Source organism: Molossus molossus, unplaced genomic scaffold (assembly GCF_014108415.1).
Source record: "Molossus molossus isolate mMolMol1 unplaced genomic scaffold, mMolMol1.p scaffold_m16_p_1, whole genome shotgun sequence".
NCBI lineage: Eukaryota > Metazoa > Chordata > Mammalia > Chiroptera > Molossidae > Molossus > Molossus molossus.
The window spans coordinates 121,198,498-121,216,255 of NW_023425344.1; the positions used below are offsets into that span (position 1 = coordinate 121,198,498).

At 51.9% G+C, this 17,758-nt stretch overlaps 1 protein-coding gene across 1 annotated transcript; it reads left to right on the forward strand.

Moving 5' to 3' along the window:
- Nucleotides 1–505: 505 nt before the first annotated feature.
- Nucleotides 506–9,568, forward strand: CUNH15orf39 (chromosome unknown C15orf39 homolog). Its single transcript, XM_036280668.1, has 3 exons — nt 506–644; nt 4,657–7,419; nt 8,626–9,568. Exon 2 carries the CDS (start codon nt 4,709–4,711, stop codon nt 7,406–7,408), a length of 2,700 nt encoding a protein of 899 aa, XP_036136561.1. The 5' UTR covers nt 506–644; nt 4,657–4,708; the 3' UTR covers nt 7,409–7,419; nt 8,626–9,568.
- The last annotated feature ends 8,190 nt before the right edge of the window (nt 9,569–17,758 follow it).

Genomic DNA, 17,758 nt, shown 5'->3' on the forward strand with positions numbered 1-17,758 from the left:
TACTGGCCTGCACTGAGACTAAGGAGCCCTTCTCCGGCCCCCTAATGCCACTACTACGGGCCAAGGGAGCCAGAGGAACTACTGTGTACCAGATATTTTAATACAACCTCTTCTAAGCCTTACGACACCACTACTATGATATAATTTCAATTTTATTAAAAGAAGGAAACTGCAGCTCAACAAGGTCAAGTGACATGCACCAGGCCACGTAGCTAGAAGGTGACAATGAATGATCTAACGGAGTGTCTGAATAAAGGCGTGTGATGGGCGCGACCGGCCCTGGTTCGCGGAGTGCCGTGGGTACAGGCAATTCACAGGGCTCGCGGCCGGGTCCTAGGAGGGCTGGCTCACGCGGGCCCTCCTCACCCTGGGCCCAAGGGAGCACAGGCTCCTAGAAGCGCTGCCGGGCTCTGCCCTAACTGCGCTGGCCGCCCCGCCCCCGCTCCGCCCCCAGCCCGTCCCGCCCGGGACCGCAGACGGCGCCCGGCGGCAGCACAAACGGCCGTGAGGTAGTTGGCTCCGTGCTCGGTACTCACCGCGAGTTCCCGCGCAGGGCCCAGCCGGACAAGAACCCACGACCTCAGCGGCTGGAGCATGTGGCCGCGTCCCCTGGCGGCAGCAGTGGGCCGCCTGACGCCCTGCAGGTAGGAGCTTTTCCGCTCGGCCGGCACGGAAACTTGGGCCGAGTTTCTGGGAGACTCGTGGGGGGGGGGGGGGGGGGGGGGGCGCGGGGGCGGCGCGGCCCCAGGGCGCCCCTACCGGCCCGCCGGGGGAATGGAGCACGCCGGGCCTGGGCTGAGGTTGTGTGGCTCCTAGCTGCCTCTGGCCCCCAGCGACGGGCTGCGGGGCCCCGGCCGCGCCGCTGCTTCGACTGGCCCCAGGCTTGGTAGCACTCTGGAGCTCTGGCGGGGCCCCGGCGCGGGGCTGGCGAGAAGGAGCACGGGCCGAGCCCTCGGGCCTCCCGCGGGGCCTGGCTCTGGTGGACTGTCGGGGCGGAGCTTTGGGGGTGGGGGGAGGGGGCTGGGCCTGGTGGGCGGCGGGCACTGAGGCACCGCGGGTCCATGGTCGCGCCCTGCTGGGACTGGATGACCCTATGGTTTCTTAGCTACGGCTTGACTCACCCACTGGCTGCAGCCCAGCCTGGCGGGATCACCCTGAGGCGGTGGCTACCGGGTTCTATGGCTGGGCCGCCCCCTGCTCCAGATCCCCGCCAGTCTTTGGGTGTCGGTTGGTGGGGCTCGATACGCTGGCCTGCCTGCGTGCACACATGTGCCGGGGCCCGAGCGAGGGGAGAACGCAGTTGTGGAGGGGAGTGTGTGCAGATGTGGGCCATGCACGTACTTGGAGGCACGGGTTTGCATGCGTGGCGGCAACCTGTATGTCAGCCTGCTGAAGTGCACGTGCGCTCTAGTGCCGCCGGGTAGGGCATGGGGCCACGCAGAAGCTCCAAAGCTAAGTTGGCCGAGGGCCCCAGGCACCTGAGTTCTGGGCGGGGCAGGTAGAGGGAAGTGGGTGGAGACCAATCCTGCGACCCTTCTTCCTCCACTGTAGCCTGGGCTCCCAGCTTAGGTTTTAGGGATAGCAGGGTCCCAGAACCTCAGCTCGGAAGTGTGAGAACAGGGGAGGAGGCCCTGTTCAGTACTTTGAGAGAGGCCCCACACTGGCTACAGCTGGGCAGAATCACTCTTCACTCTCTTCTTCCTGGTCTTTCCCAACCTCCACCCAGAGAACCACTAGAGGTGGAAGAGGGAACTGGTCTACAGAGCTGTTTGCCTTCCCCGTTGCTTAGGGTGGGGATGGCACTGGTTGGCTCTTCTATACCCTGCCCTGGGCCTTGGCTGAGGTTGGTCCTCCCAGCCCAGCTCCAACCTCAGCCAACAGTGTGGTGGCCCAAAGGGTGATGTGACCCTGCTGCTTGAGGTCCCACCTTTCTCAGTATGTGTGTTGTCAGGGAAGGAGGCTACTGTTTTGAGTGGAGAGGGGCCTCCCTTGAGAGGGTGTTTGCTGGGCTTTTTCATCTTCTACTGGCAGGAGGTAAGGTCACCCCATACCCTTCATAGTTCTCTGATGGCTCCCTGGAAACTCCACTCTTCTAAAGATTCCTGAGGGTCCCAGGGGTGGCCTCACATCTCTTGGCTGGGTCCCTGGGGGGTATCTCAGGAAGTCTCTAGAGCAAAGAGCACACAGTGGGCAGAGCCCAGGAGAGAAGGACTCCTGGGACTGGAAGTGAGTATGGAGGAGGCCCCGAGGAGTGTGTGGGGAAGGTCCTGAGGAGTGTGTGGGGAAGGTGACTCCGAGCCAGCACTTAATTAACTCCAGAGCTCCTAAGGGCAGAGGGGGAACTCAGCACCCCACAACCATACAACCCTTTCTTACAAAACTGCATTCCCCTAGGGTCCAGGTCTCTAGCATAGGGCACTGCTGTTGATACTGTGGTCCTGATGTTCCATTCTGTCTTCTCTGGAGCATTTCTTCTCTGGGCTGGCCTGAGGTGTCAGATTCAGGCCTGGAAATGAGCCAAATTTCTGAAAGTCCCACCTGGCTTCCTTGGTGCTGGGATGGGAGTGGGCAGTTGCCCTCATCCTACCTTTGGCTTTTCCTGTCCCCAGAATCTGTGGCTGTCATTGGCTACCAGCCAGAAGAGAGGAAAGGGCTGGGAGAGGGTGCTGTTCTTGGCTTGTTGGTGATGGAAACCTGTGACACCTGGCTTATAAGCTCAATCAAAGCAAGATTGAGCTGATTCAATTTTTTCTAAGTCACCTGAGGGTTTTGGGAAACAGGGCACCAGGGGAGGTAGAGGCAGGTCAATTTGGCCCTAGCAGAGTGACCTCATGAGCTCTTATGGGTAATTGGGTGCCTACTGCCTTGAGGAAACCCACACTTGACCTCTCTGGGCCTGAGTCCCAGTCTTTGTTTGCTTGACTTGGTTTCAGGGCCTTAGTCTTGGGCACACAATTGTAACATCAATGCAATGGGGGTAGTTGCCAGCTAGCACACTGTGGCCCTGTAGGCTCCCTGCCTGGACACTCATGTCCCCTCACCTCCCCACCTGCTTGTCCTGGTGCTGTGCTGCCACCATGTGCCTTGAGTGCAGGACCCCCGATTCCAGAAGAGCCAACTGCGGCTTAAGGACTAGACTTAGGCTCTCCTTCCCTACAATTTTGGGACTTTCCTGTTGGTGCCACAGCACCATCTGCAGGACAGCCTTGATGGGTTTAGAGTGGGAGGGGCATGGCTTGTACAAAGTGATGGGTCTGGCCACCTATCACGAGGGACCACCCTCTAGAATCAAGCCCAGTATCTGTGTTGCTCTGGGACTAGGGACCTGGGTTCCAGGCCTGCCTTTGCCGGTTTTTTTTAAATCCTTACCCAAGGGTATTTTTTCCATTTATCATCTGATAGAGTGGGAGGAAGGGAGGGAGGGGGGGGGAGAGAGAGAGAGAGAGAGAGGGAGGCATTGATGTGAAAGAGACACTTCGACTGGTTGCCTCCCACATGACCTGAGCAGGACCGGGCACGAACTGCAGCCAAGGTACATGCCATTTACTGGAATCGAACCCATGACTCATTGGTCCGAGGGCCGATACTTTAACCACTGAGCCAAACCGGCCAGGGCAGCCATTTAAAGAAATTTAAAAAAAAATAAGACTGGCAGGTCAGATATGGTGTGGAGCATAAGTGACTTCATTTTAAAAGTAATCTACCGTCTTGACATCTGGGTGAACCTGACCCTTGACCCCATCCACTTCCCCTGGGTGAGCTCTGGAATATGTACACACAGCTCTGGGCTGATGACAGGATTTTCAGTGTTTCTCTCTCCAGGTCTAGTCACCCTCAATATTATCTATTACTAAACTTGCTCTGGCACCTAATCCCTTTGATTACCCACACCTTTTCACTGCTTAGGAGATATAAGCCCATGGTCTAGTGGATGGAATGTGTGGGGATCCATTTTGTCTTGCTGCTGTCCAAAACTGTATTTCTGTACATAAGCTCCCTATTACTCATTAATTGACAAGCTGGACTTGTCTGCATTGTTCTTTGGTCCTGGCCCCTTCCGTGTGTGGGGCTGCTTTGCATATTCAGCCCTCCCAAAACAAATCTAAAGAGTGTCACAGGAAATCTGAAATTTTAGACAGTGCCCAATTCCATATCTTGACTGCAGTTGGGCATCTTGAGATCACTGTGGGATCTGGAATAAGAGCTTGTCATGGGAGGTCAGAAGCCTGCCTCTCATCCCATCTCTTTCATCAGTTACTTGGGTTTGAATGGGTCTCCTTATCTGTATATGGGGAGGGGAGTGGCTTACAAGGTAATCCTCAGACTATGCCTTGCAAAATCTGAAAGCCCAAGGAAGGAGTCGTGGGAGTTATGTGGAGAAAAGTGAAACAGAGGGGCTCCTGGAGTGGAGGTGGGGGAGTATGTGTAGGGTTGTTGCACAAGAATTCAGTAACAAATGGTTCTGCAGCTTAAAATACAAAGTTGGGAACCTCTGCATTAAATGGCTCATACATTCATTCATTCATAGAGTCGTTATTGTGCATCTACTAAATGCCAAGTTCTTAAGTGTGGCAGTGAGCCAGTGAGAGCAGCAGCTCTCTATTACTTGCGTGTAGCCTGTTATTCTGATGGCCCATGCCTCTCTCTTTTTCCCAGGTCAGCAGTCGAGTAGCTGGGGCCCTGGAGAGCTTGAAGCCTTTTCACAGTGATGGCAGAGAAGCGGCCGCTGGGCACTCTGGGGCCTGTGGTATACGGCAAGCTGCCCCGTCTAGAGGCTGACTCTGGACCTGGGCACAGCTTGGCCCCCTCTGCTGCTAACCAGGACCCATGCAACTACACGGGTGCCTACTTCTCCTGCCCCATGGGGAGTACCCCCAAAACAGGGTCTGAGCGGTTGGCATCCTGGACCCCATACCCACCCTTGTATCCTACCAGTGTAGCAGGACCCCCGATTCCAGAAGACAACCTATTGACCAGCTGCCTGCTTTATCGCCCACCAGCAGGAAGCTCTGAGAAGGTGCAGGACTCTGGCCCTGTTGAGCTCCTGCCTTTTAGTCCCCATGCTCATTCCTACTCAGGCCCTCCACTGGTGGCACCCAAACCTCTCTATCGCAGCCCTCTGTGTTATGGACTCTCAACTTGTCTGGGGGAAGGGGCAGTGAAGAGGTCACTGGATGTTGATTGGACACTGGTGACTGGGCCCCTATTACCCCCAACCAACCCACATTGTTCTCTGACTCTGGCTCCTGGCAAGGGCCAGTCCTTGGATGGTGCCTTCTTGCGTGGGATGCCAGTTGGGGGATCTGGCAGAGACTCCTTAGGGAGTTTCTCTCCATGCCACGCATTCCTGGACAAGTATCAGACCAGCCACAGCATGGGCTTCCTAGCTTCCAAGTATGCAGGTCCTTACTCTGGGGATCCCAAGCAGGCATTGTCTGAGGGAACCCCCAGTCCTTGGACCCAGCTGGCTCAACCCCTGGGGCCAGCCTACCAGGATACAGTGCCCTCTCACTACCCACTGCCCCACCCTCCACAGGCTCTGTCTTGCCCTCCAGCCTGTCACCATCCAGAGAAGCAGAGCAGCTATAGCTCAGTGCCCCCGCCGCAGCCTCTGGGAGCCCATAAGGCAGTTGGGTACCTGGCTGGGGGGCTGAATAGCCCGTACCTGAAGCAGCAGACAGCCCAGGCACCCTGTATGCCCCCAGTGGGACTGGACACTTATTCCTACTCCTCTGTCCCTCTCCCAACACCCTCACCAGGCCTCAAGCTGGAGCCACCTCTCACTCCACGGTGCCCACTAGACTTTGCCCCCCAGGCGCTGGGCTTTCCTTATGCACGGGATGATCTCTCTCTCTCTGGAGCATCCCCAGGGCTCAGAGGAACACCACCTTCCCAGAACAGTGTCCAGGCTGTGCCACAGCCCAGTGCCTTCCAGCGAGCATGCCAGCCTATGCCTGCCAGTCAGCCATGCCCAGAGCCTGTGAGGTCTATAGAGAAGCCGATGCAGGAAGCTGAGGAGACGATATGGCTGCCCAGCTGCCAGAAAGAGCAACTACAGCCACAGCTCAATGTGCACCCTAGGGTACCCATTGTTATCGGAGATAGTCCAGTTCCCCGCACCCCACCAGCACTCCCACCCTGTGCCCAAGAGCAGCGGTCTTTTCCACAGAACCAGGGCACACTGCCCCCTGGCTCTCCACCCATGCCTATTATTGACAATGTCTTCAGCCTGGCCCCCTACCGTGACTATCTGGATGTGCAGACACCCGAGGCCACATCTGAGCCTGACCCAGCCCCAGCTCCAGCCCCTGCCACCAAGGACAGCCATGACAGCGACTCCAGGGGAACCCTGTCTGCCTTGGAGGCCCCTTTGAGGGTACATCGCTCACTTAGGGAGGAAGTGGCACTGGACTTGAGTGTGAAGAAACCCATGACAGAGCCTCTTCCTATCAAGGTCCCTAGTCCTGTGGTGCACTCCAAGCTCCCTATAGCTGTGGGTGTGCCGGGTGTGGGTAGCACAGTCTCAGAGCTGCCTGGGGTACCAGTGACCACAGAGAGCATCCCAAAGACCAATTTCCACAGCTCCGTGGCCTTCATGTTCCGAAAATTCAAAATCCTCCGGCCGGCACCCATGTCTGCAGCCATGGTCCCATCTGTTCCCACCTCGGTCCCTGCCTCTGACCAGCCTGCACCCACCCCTACATCTGTGCCCATTGGGCTACAGATTCTCAAACAGCCCTTGCCTGTGGCCTGCTTTGATCTGGCACTGCCCAGTCCTCCAGGTGTATCCATGGCCACTCCAGCACCTACTCTGGCTCCATCACCTGCTCCAGACCGGACTTTGGCTCCAGCTCCTACCCCTGTCACAGTGGATTCCCCAGAGCAACACTTTGCAGGACTACATGAGTCCCTTTGTGATGCCATCTCAGGCTCAGTGGCCCACTCCCCACCTGAGAAACTGCGTGAATGGCTTGAGATGGCTGGGCCTTGGGGCCGGGCAGCATGGCAGGATGGCCAGGCTGTGCAGGGGCTGTTGGGCAAACTGCTGTCCCAGTTGCAACGCTTTGTGTGCACACAGCAGTGTCCCTTCCCACACGTGGTGCGGGCTGGCGCCATCTTTGTGCCCATCCACCTGGTGAAGGAGAGGCTCTTCCCGAGGCTGCCGCCTTCTTCTGTGGATCTTGTGCTACAGGAACACCGTGTGGAGCTGCGGCCCACCACACTGTCAGAGGAGAGGGCACTGCGGGAGCGAGCCCTGCGTGGCTGCTCCTCACGCATGCTGAAGTTGCTGGCACTGCGCCAGCTGCCTGACATATACCCCGACCTTCTGGGTCTGCAGTGGCGTGACTGTGTACGCCGCCAGCTGGGTGAGCACGGGGCAGCCCCAATTGCCACTGGATCTGCGTGAGCAAGTGACAGGTGTGTGGGCTGTGTGAGTGCTCGCAGCCAGGGGCTAAGGGATTCATGGACCTTTGGAAAGGGCAGGGAGGGGGTGGCTAGCCTTCCAGGGTGGGGTCTGTGGACTTTTCCCCCCATATACTTCACCCCAGCATCAGTGAGAGTCTTCATGGCCTCCTCTGTAAGCCTGTGAACATGCCAAGTGCTCTGCATGGAAATATTTTCTTGGCCATCCTGGTACTGCACCCTCCTGAATCCCTTTCTGCTGTGCCTTCTCTGTCTTTGCTATAGGCTTTTCTGGGCTCTGGGGGTCTGCCCAGGCCCTGTTATCACCTGAGGTCATTTCCTTATGTCTCTCCTGCCCATCCTTTCCTCTTCTAAGCTCCACCCCCAAATAACTGACTGCATGCTGGAATTCTTACCTGGTGACTCTGTGACCCTTAACTCCTCCCAAGCCACACTCCTGACCTTTTCCCTATGCTCATTTCCCTCTCCAGTGAACAGCACCTCTACTCACCCAGTGCCTCATTCCTGAAACCCAGCAGGAGTCTCACCTTCCCCCATCCTCAATACTATGGCCCGAATGTACAGTCACCTTCCCCCATCCTCAATACTATGGCCCGAATGTACAGTCACCTTCCCCCATCCTCAATACTATGGCCCGAATGTACAGTTTTCAGACATCCCAGGTGTTTGCATTCATCAAAGTGTCCCAGTAAGTTGGGACCTTGTTTTGCAGTTTGCTTTTCCCAACTTATTGTGCACATTGCTCTCCAGTGTGTTCTCTATATTCTGGAGCATCATCTAATCAGTTCAGGTAGCTTGACCTCACCCTTGAGGACATCTGCCATGTCGCATGGTGTGCACCATCTCACTTCTGTTGGGACTTTGGTGATGGTGCCCAGTAGTGTCCATTGCTGCCTCTTCTACCTCAGGAGATCTGGCATCAAGGCCTGCTCTGTCATTCTCTTGTCCTCGCACCCAAACAGCTGCTTCTGAGTAGTGCTGTCAGAGCTCTGGCATTGCCTGGGGAGAAACGCTGCCTCTTGGTTTAATGGTCTGGCCAGTGGGTATATGCAGGGAAGAAGGGTCATGATTTCTGTGGCCTTGCTGGGGCCATTCTGCCCTGGAACAGAGCAGGGCCACTAATTTAGATGGCTTTGCAGGCTAGGAGATAGGACATGAAGGTGTTGAGGTCTGTAGCATGACTATGTGTTCATTTTCCAGGTGACTTTGACACTGAGGCTGGATTTATGCCCTGAGAATCCATCATGGCCAGAGATGAGCCGGAGAGCCTAGTCCTGGCTCAGAAGTCACCCATTCCCAAGGCCAGGAAGCTGAGAAGGAAGCTACAAACACCTGGCCTGGAGAAAGCAGAGGGAACTGCTGGGGAAGGGTCCCACAGTGCCTCACCTGTCCCTGATGCCAGTGCCAGCCTACCCAGCCCCACATTGAGGGCCCACTGTCGAAGCCTGCTGGAAACTGCCTGGCTTAACAGCCTGGCACTGCCCACTTGGGGCCACAAGGCTTCAGGAGCATCTCGGTCCTCATCTTGCTCAGAGCTGGTGGGTGGCCAAAGCTATCACCTGTAGCACTGGTGGCTGGTGCTGTTTGGACAGCTACTGTCTGGTAATCACTCTCCACCCCTCCCTTCTGCCAGCCTAGCTGCCCAGGACAGGACTGGACATACCCTTGGAGTTTCTCCAGTTTTCACCCTGCCCTCTACCCCAACCCCACCCCTGGCTGGGCTGAGAATCCCTGAGCTTTTAACTTGAGGGCCTTTATTAGAAAGGACTGCTTTCTATTCATCCTTAGAAAAGATGTGTGGGCTTTGGAGCCCCACTGACTTGGGCTTGGATCCTGGCTCCTATGTTTCTTGCTGTGTAATTGGGCAAGTCACTTCCTCTCTTGAGCCCTTAGTTACCCATTTGTAAAACAGGACAACGCAGCCTACCTCACAGGGTTATTGTGAGGGTGATGCCTGACACGCACCAGTTATGGTTTACTCTCTGCTCCCTCCACAGTACACGGGCCCAGATCCCAGCCAGTGCCTGAACTTTGAGGCTGAGGCAGGTTGAACCTTCCTCCGGAAAGTTTAATTTTATTAAAAAAATTTTTTTTTTTCTCTATTGATTTTAGAGAGAGGAAGGGTGAGGGAAAGAGATAGAAGAAACATTGATGAGAGAGAACAATGATTGGCTGCCTCCTGCATGCCCCCCCACTGCGGATCTGGCCCACAACCTGGGCATGTGCCCTGACTGGGAATCAAATCAGTGACCTCTTGGTGCATGGGTTGATGCTCACACTGAGCCACACCAGCTGGGCCCTCCAGAAAGTTTTAATGTGTCATAGGACTTGGTTATCTTGGAGCAAGACAGTGTATGGTATCTATGACTCCTATACTTTCTAGAGTCATTCCCTCAAGAATTCCTGAGGCTACAGCCTCAGTGTTTGGGGTTGTCTCCCTGAGGGAGCCTGCCCCTCCGCTACCGTGCTATAGGGGGTGCAGGGATACCACCTGGGACTGGCATCCTTGTTTTGGGCCTGCTGCTTTTACCCCTGGGAGGTTCCAGGCCTGTCCTAAATTGACACCAGTGACTTCCCTGAGCTATCAACTTCACCCAGTGCATTATTCCAAGAAAGTTGTTTGTTTCCTGGAAGCCAAGCAGCTGCAGGGACTAGAACAGGCTTAGTGACAACTCAGTCCTGGAAGGTTTCTGAAGATGTGAAATTAGGATCTGCAGCCCCATCAACCAGGCCTGCTGTGGGTTACCTCCTTGTAGTGCTAAACTGAGCCCAGAGGCTGGCAAGCTGGGCCTTGGTGTAGTTAAGGTTTCTAACAAGGCTGTGGTCCCTGGAGGCAGGCCATTAAGCATTAAAGCATTTGGGTTTTTGGATCTGGGACCTCGGCTGTGTGTGTGGGGGGTGTAGGTTTAATATATCATCACCAGGTGCTTAGCCCTTCACTGAAAGTCTGCAGCTGTCCTTGCTCCCAGCCCAGAAGGCTCTCCAGCAACCTTTTCCCAGCTAGCTCTGGCCAAGTGGGCTCTTGTCACAAACCCACTGAGCAGCCACTTTTCTGTTCAGGAAAGCCTCCTGAGACCCTTCTGGGTCCTGATGGTTTCTGGTGTGTAGTCCACTGCCCTGTGAGAAATGCTGGTCACCAGACCCCAGCACACACCCCTCTCTTAGGACAAAGGATGTGCCTACCAAAGTCTAAATAGAACAGAAGTGTTCCACACTCCCTATGTTGGTGACTTATCCCGCTGAGGGACAGCCCCTCCCACGCTTTAGCTGGGCTCCATTCCCTCAGAGGTTTGTTCTCAGAGCTGCTGAGGTGGTTTCCTGGACGAGGTTTCCACTTCATCTACAACAGGGACCAGGCCACTAGGGGAAGTCAGACCTGCCTGGGATTGACCCTAACTTTGTGGGTTTCTCTGTGCTTAGTTATACCATCTTTCCTGCACACAGCTACATTGTGACTCCTACAGCTAGAGCCTGACCTTACACCGGACCAGGGTTTGGAATGGCAACACTCACCCCCAGTAATGGACAGTCGAGGAGATAGGCAACCCCAACACTGTGGTCACCACAGTAACAACCTGAGGGGAGGGTGTAGTGGAATGTCAAGAGGGGCCTATCCTAGTGTGGGGATGAGAAAGTTGTCATGGGTCCCAGAAGAGTTGCTGCCTGAAGTGGGCCTTGAAGACCAGCAGGATGAGGTAGGTGAAAGCAGGTGTAAAGTGCAGTGTGAGTTGAAGAGCATGTACAGAGAGAGGCCTACAGGAGTGTTTGGGAAAGGGAAATGACCTGTGTGTCTGGGGTACAGGAAACTAGGTGGGCGGGGCCAGAAGACACGGTTCCAATCCAGTTAATTGCACATCAACTCATTCAGTCCTGGAACCTGGAGAATAGGGGTGTGGTCCATGTCTGTCTACAGAAAACTCAAATGTAGAGACTTAGAATTGAGGCAACTTATGTAGGAAGAAAGGACAGGATTATGACACAGGTGGAATTGCTCTAAATTCCCAGGCTAAGGACAGACTCACCCACCTCACTGCCAGGGCCTTGCTGTATTTGGCTATTTTTCCTTTCTTTCCTTCCTTTCTCCTCCCTCCTTCATCCTTTCTTGCATACCTGTTGTGCCCCTGTTCCCTGATAGGCTTACATCTTGCTAACATTACCATGGTTACAGGGCAGGGTCTGGGCCTTGGCATAGGCAGGGCTACTTAGCACCCAAGGCCATCTGTTCACTTGTGTCATAATGGTGCAAGGGCTAGGTAACAGTCGTGTAGAGCTGGATATGATGGAGAGAGGTGGCTGCTCCCTGTGGAACAACTGTCCTGGAAGCCCCACTCTGAGGGGAGAAACTTAGCCCTGATCTGAGGGCTCTGCTAAGGGAAGAGCTATGACAGTGTCCTGAGGAGCCCCAGGCTAAGGTGGTAGGTTGGGTACAGAGCTGCCCAGGACTCCTGTCTGAAGGAGGCGGTTTTACTGCCCCACACAATTTTCACAAAGCCAGTACCATTGCTGATGTCTAAGCTGAAGGCAAGGAAGGTGTGTGGGGAGAGTTAGGTTGCTGGTACCCCCAGCCCTCAAGTAGACGAATGGGGCCCACTCAGCCTTGGTTGAATGTGGCTCTCTGGCCTCATAGTTTCCCCTCTAATAATCCATGGCTCCTGGGTAGGGCTGTACCCTGGCAGGACTTCCCAAACAAAATCACCTGGAAAATGGTTTTCAGGGCCTCATTGAGGACTGGCTTAGGCAGAACCCAGGAATCTGGATTTTAATCAAACTGCCAAATTGATTCTGAGGTATTCAGAGATTATATCTTAAGCAACATGGACCATTCCTGCTAGGTTACAGATAAACAAAGGTCCAGGAACTTGTTGACAGTCACATCAAGTTAGGGGCTTTGTCAAGATTGGAGTTAGGCCCTGACCGGTTTGGCTCAATGGTTAGAGTGTCTGCCTGTGGTCCAGAGAGACCTGGGTTCGGTTCCCACTAAGGGCATGTACCTTGGTTGCAGTTTGTCCCCGGCCCTCGTTGGGTCGTGTGGGTGGCAGCCACTCGCTGGGGGACCAGGAACTGAAAATTCAGCACCTGGCTCGGCTCCATCTCTATTGCCTAGCCCACACCTGCCCTGGCTGGGCTTGCTCTCTGCCTCAGGTGGCCTTGCTAGGAAACGTGTGGGTCTCTTGCCCTGAGTTAACAGGAGGTTGGCACTTGAGGCTCCTCTGAGTGAGGCCCCACCTCCTGGCTGCCCTTTGTGACACCCTGGGCCCAGTACAAAAGGCTGAAGGCTATGCCAAGGCCAGAAGCTTTGCTGCCAGGAGTTAGGCCCGAAAAGAGTTGTGTGAGAGGACAGCTCTAAAGAGGAGAGGAGAGCAGCAGGTCTATGTCTGGGGGTGATTATCAGCACCCTTGGTAACCTCCAGGTACTTCCTGTCCCGGCTTGTTCTCACTGAGGTTTGGGGAGCAGGACCCAACTCTGACTTTTCTGAATGTGCCTCTTCATGGGGTGGCCCTGTAGCCCAGTCTGATGCCCCTGAGGCCTGGGCTCCCTCAGCAGGGTACTCCCTCAGCAACTATGGGTATGAGGAAAGTAGTGGGGGTACTCCAGCCTGTGGGCACTGGGCCCTGCTTCTGATTGTTCTCTGTTCTCTAGGCCATGTCCCTAGTAGCTCCCTCAGTCCCCACCCTCAAAGGGGAGCCCCCATCCCAACCCTCCCAAGCCCAGGGTAGGGGAAGGTGTTGCAGAACTCCTGTCTGTTCCTCTGGACACAGCTCCTGGAGTGGACGAGCTGGCAGGCAGTTGGGGAGATCCTCCTGTACACTGCCGTCTCCATAGGAATGGCAACGCTGAGTGTTCTCATGGCTCTTCCTTCCCATGCTCTTGCGCCAGTGGAGGTATCCACCCCATCTGACAATCCCTGCATTAGCTTGGTCTGGTCTGTGACTCCAGCGCCCCTGCCTCTGTCCTACAGGGACCCAGCACTCAAGCCCAGTGTCTCCTTGGGGCAGTGAGAAGGGAATAGGCTCCTGGGAAGGGGTGTTGAGCCCCTTGGAAGGACCTCAAGCGGCCCCTCTTATGATTACCAGGCCTGGCAGAGGGCCCCTTTCCTTCTCCATCCTCCAGTTTTCTTGCCCTAGTCGGTGCAGAGCCTGTCTTAAGGGCTCATCATGTCCTCTATCATCTGCTGTCTCCCCCTACCCCCACCCCAGGACCACTTCCTTTCCATGGCATCTGCGGGGCTGCAGGCTCAGGTCGAACCACGAGAGAGACTACTTTTGGTAACTTCCCTGGCTGGGAGACCTTTCCCCATCTTGGGGACGGCTCATTCCAAGGCACAGAAGTGTGAGCAGTGTGTGAGGGTGATTATACCACCAGCACAGAAATAATTTTCTTTGGGGGAGAGCGGACAGTTTCATGGGTTGAAAGGATGACTTGTCAGAGCCACCAGGACAGTGAGAGTGTATAGATGGAACCGCTAGCTGTTGAATTAGTGTTGGTGCCTACAGTGTGCAAATATTCCTGTGCTCAACCCATTTACCGGATTTCTTCACCTGTCTACTGTAGCAGGAAACTGTACCATGTGGCATGTTACCAAACATATTTATTTATTTATTTATTTTGGTACGTGCCCCTAGCAGGAACCGAACCCGGGACTCTCTGGTCCATAGGCCAATGCTCCAACCACTGAGCCAAACCGGCCAGGGCAACATATTTGTTATTAATTCCTAGCTTCCCCTGCCTAAACCTGCATAATCTGATTTTAGTTCCTTTGTATAGTTAATCTCAAGAGATTGATTTTAGTGAAATATTTAAATACAAATATATCTTTTAAGACTACATATAATTTACTTTACAATTTTCTAGTAATGATAAAACTGTGTGATGAATTCTATAATGTAATTAAAAGCTGGTAGTTTTTTTTTAATAGTAGCAATTTGAAATACCATACTTCTTTTTGTATGTTCCCCAGTTTGCTCTCACTTCTTTTTTAAAATCATAATTTCTTCTTTTTAAAATGTATTCCATTGGCAACTGTCAACTCAGACTTTCCCCCCGCTCTGTGCAAGTTATTTTAAGCTGAAATGAATGTGGTCCTTTCATCTGTCCTACAGTGTTCAGCATATCCAGCCTTAGGTCATAGCAACTCAGAATCTTCAAGGAAGTGTTATCAATGTGTTGTCCTTCATGAATTCCCACCAGTTGCTGGTGGAAATGGGCTTCTTAGAGTGCTGCTAGAATAAGAATTTCCAGAAGCTCCCACAGGAAGATGAGGTGTCATGGAAAGTTTTATTTCTTTGGAATTAAACCCCTGAATTTCCAAGTTCCTCCCTCTGTCCCACCAAGGAAAAAGTTCCCTTTTGTCTTTGGCAGAACTAGAATTAAAGCCACTGCCCAGAGCCTCCATTCCATATGGAAGCATGGTAAAGTCCAGCTAACTTAGCTTGTGTTCCCAGCTGTAGTGTATTGTGTGTGGGGTCGCATGGCTGTGGGCCATGCTGCTTCTAGGGCCACACAGCTGGAGGGAGCACAAATGAGTGCAAGAAAACAGGGGTGAAGCCAGAGGAACAAGAGAGAATACTTTGTCTGGGGATTATGCATTTCTAAATGTTCATGGGCTTGCATGGGGGACAACCCTCCTAGCCAATGATCTTCCCCGGTTAGACGGGCAGGCAAGCACCTTCCCTATATCACACTGACTTCACTGTACATGCACCCATCTCCCCCTTTGTTGGACTCCTTTCCCCAATGATTTGCGGGGAATTTCCAGGTGAAGCCACCCAGATGACCATGCTGGCCTTCCCTTTGCTTTCTTCCAGTTATTGTTAATAACTACTTACGACAGTAACAGAAGTATCTGAATCTAGAAATGGTGTCGATGGGGTTTACTTGAAAAGCAAATACTTCAAGGTCTAATTCAGATCTTTGGTCATAGATCTGGAAGAAGACAGTGTTGCAGGAGAGGGTGGGATGAGTGAAAAATGAATCTAGGGCCTTGAATTTTATTTTTAGTTCGGCATTTCCCCCTTTAATGTACTATTGGTATGCTGAACAAATTTCTATAAAAATTGGGTGGCCCATTTATATGTACCTAGTCTTTCTCTGGGAGTATAATTTTAAGTAAATATTAATATAGATTATTGGGCACATTGTGTCTTTCCCTTGAACATACAAAATTTTCTCCTCAATTATAGGCCACAGTTTGGTCTGGAAAATATAGTTCCCTGCGTTTCAAGGTGAGCGAAAAAAAATCTAACTAAAAATATTTTTTTGTTTTAAAAATATTTTAATACTTATAAGAGAAATTATTGCAAAAAATATTTTGACTATTTCCACTAGTAGATTTTTTTTTTTTAGGTAAGCTTTAGAATTATTTTCCAAGTTCCAGTAAAACCTATTGAGATTTTGATTGGAACTTGTTAAATCTATAAATTACTTTGTAAAGCTCTGACATTTTTATAGTATTAAGGTTGTTTCATTCAGGAGTGTGGTAGGTTTCTACATCTTTTTAGGTCATTTTTGTCTCTTGATAAAATTTTGTGGTTTTCTTTATATAAAGCCTTCACTTTCTTTGTAACTTTTTCTTAAAATTTTTATTGTTGACTCTATTACAAATGTCCCCCCCTTTGCCCCCTTTGCCTGTTTCCACCCCTTCTATGCCTTTACCACATTATTGTCTATGTCCATGGGCTATGCATATATGCATATATATATATTTTTTTTGTTAATCCTAACCCAAGGATATTTTTTTCATTGATTTTTAGAGAGAGTGAAAGGGAGGGAGAGAGGGAGGAAGATAGAGAGAGAGGGAGAAACATCAATGTGAGAGAGACATATCAATTGGTTTCCTCCTGCATGTGTCCCGACTGGAGCCAGGGATCAAACCTGAAATCCAGGTACATGCCCTTGACTGGGAATCGAACCCATGACCCTTTGGTGCATGGGCTGGTACTTTAACCACTGAGAAACACTGGCCCAGGCAGCATATATATTCTTTGGTTGATCTCTTTCTGTCCTTGCATGTTGAACCAGTACCTTTTCAATGGGAAAACTCCAATTCTGTTGCAATAATAGTGAATTAAAATACTGAAATGAAATTATTTACTAAAAAAATTAATATTGAAAATCTTGAATATTATTGCTTTATTTTTATTTTTTAAATTAATTTATTTTTGTTACAGATATTTCTCCTTTTTCCTCCACTGATTCCCCCCTCCCCGCCCTCCCCACCCTGTCCCCAGCTTTGTTGTCCATGACCTTTGTTCATGCATACATGCATATAAGTTCTGTGGTTTATCTCTCCCCCACCAAACCCTGTTCTGGGGATTGTCAGTCTGTACCCCACTTCCACGTCTCTGGGACTGCCCCATTCCTCAGACTGTTATGTTCATTATATTCCACAAATAAGTGAGATCATATGATACTTGTCTTTCTCCGTTTTGCTTGTTTCGCTTAGGATAATACTTTTCAGGTCCCTCCAAGTTATCTCAAAGGATAAGAGCTCTTTCTTTCTTATAGCTGCATAGTACTCCACAGCTTTCTTATCCATTAGTCTACTGATGGACACTTGGGCTGTTTCAGATCTTAGCTATTGTAAATAGTGCTGCTACGAACATGGGGGTACATATATTCTTTCTGATTGGTGTTTCAGGCTTCTTAGGGTATATTCCTAGAAGTGGGATCACTGGGTCAAATGGCAATTCAATTTTTAATTTGTTGAGGTAATATCATATTGTTTTCCACAGTGGGTGCACCAGGCTGCATTCCCACCAGCAGTGTACTACAGTCCTTTTTTCTCCACACCCTTGCCAACACTTGTTTAATGATTTTTGTTAATGGCGGCCATTCTGACAAGTGTGAGGTGATACCTCATTGTTGTTTTAATTTGCATCTCTCTGATGATTAGTGATGATGAGCATTTCTTCATATGTCTCTTAGCCATTTGTATGTCCTGTTTGGAGAGGTGACTATTTAGTTCCTCTGCCCATTTTTTTTTTTTTATCATCCTCACCCGAGGACATTTTTCCATTTTTTCTTCAGGTAGAGGGGGAGGGAGAGAGAGGAACAGAGAGAGAGAGAGAAACATTGATGTGAAAGGGACACATCAAGTGGTTGCCACCCGCACAACCAACCAGGGCCGGGGACAAACTGCAAACGAGGTACATGCCCTTAGCGGGAACTGAACCCGGGTCTCTCCGGACCGCAGGCCGATGCTCTAACTGCTGAGCCAAACCGGCCCGGCCAGGGCCCTCTGCCCATTTTTTAATTGGGTTCTTTGTCTTTTTGTTGAGTTGTGTAAGCACTCTCTATATATTGGAAATTAACCCATTATCTGATATATCACTG

What these genes read in the sequence shown, in the direction of transcription:
- CUNH15orf39 (XM_036280668.1), top strand. Translation starts at nt 4,709, where the DNA reads ATGGCAGAGAAGCGGCCGCTGGGCACTCTGGGGCCTGTGGTATACGGC.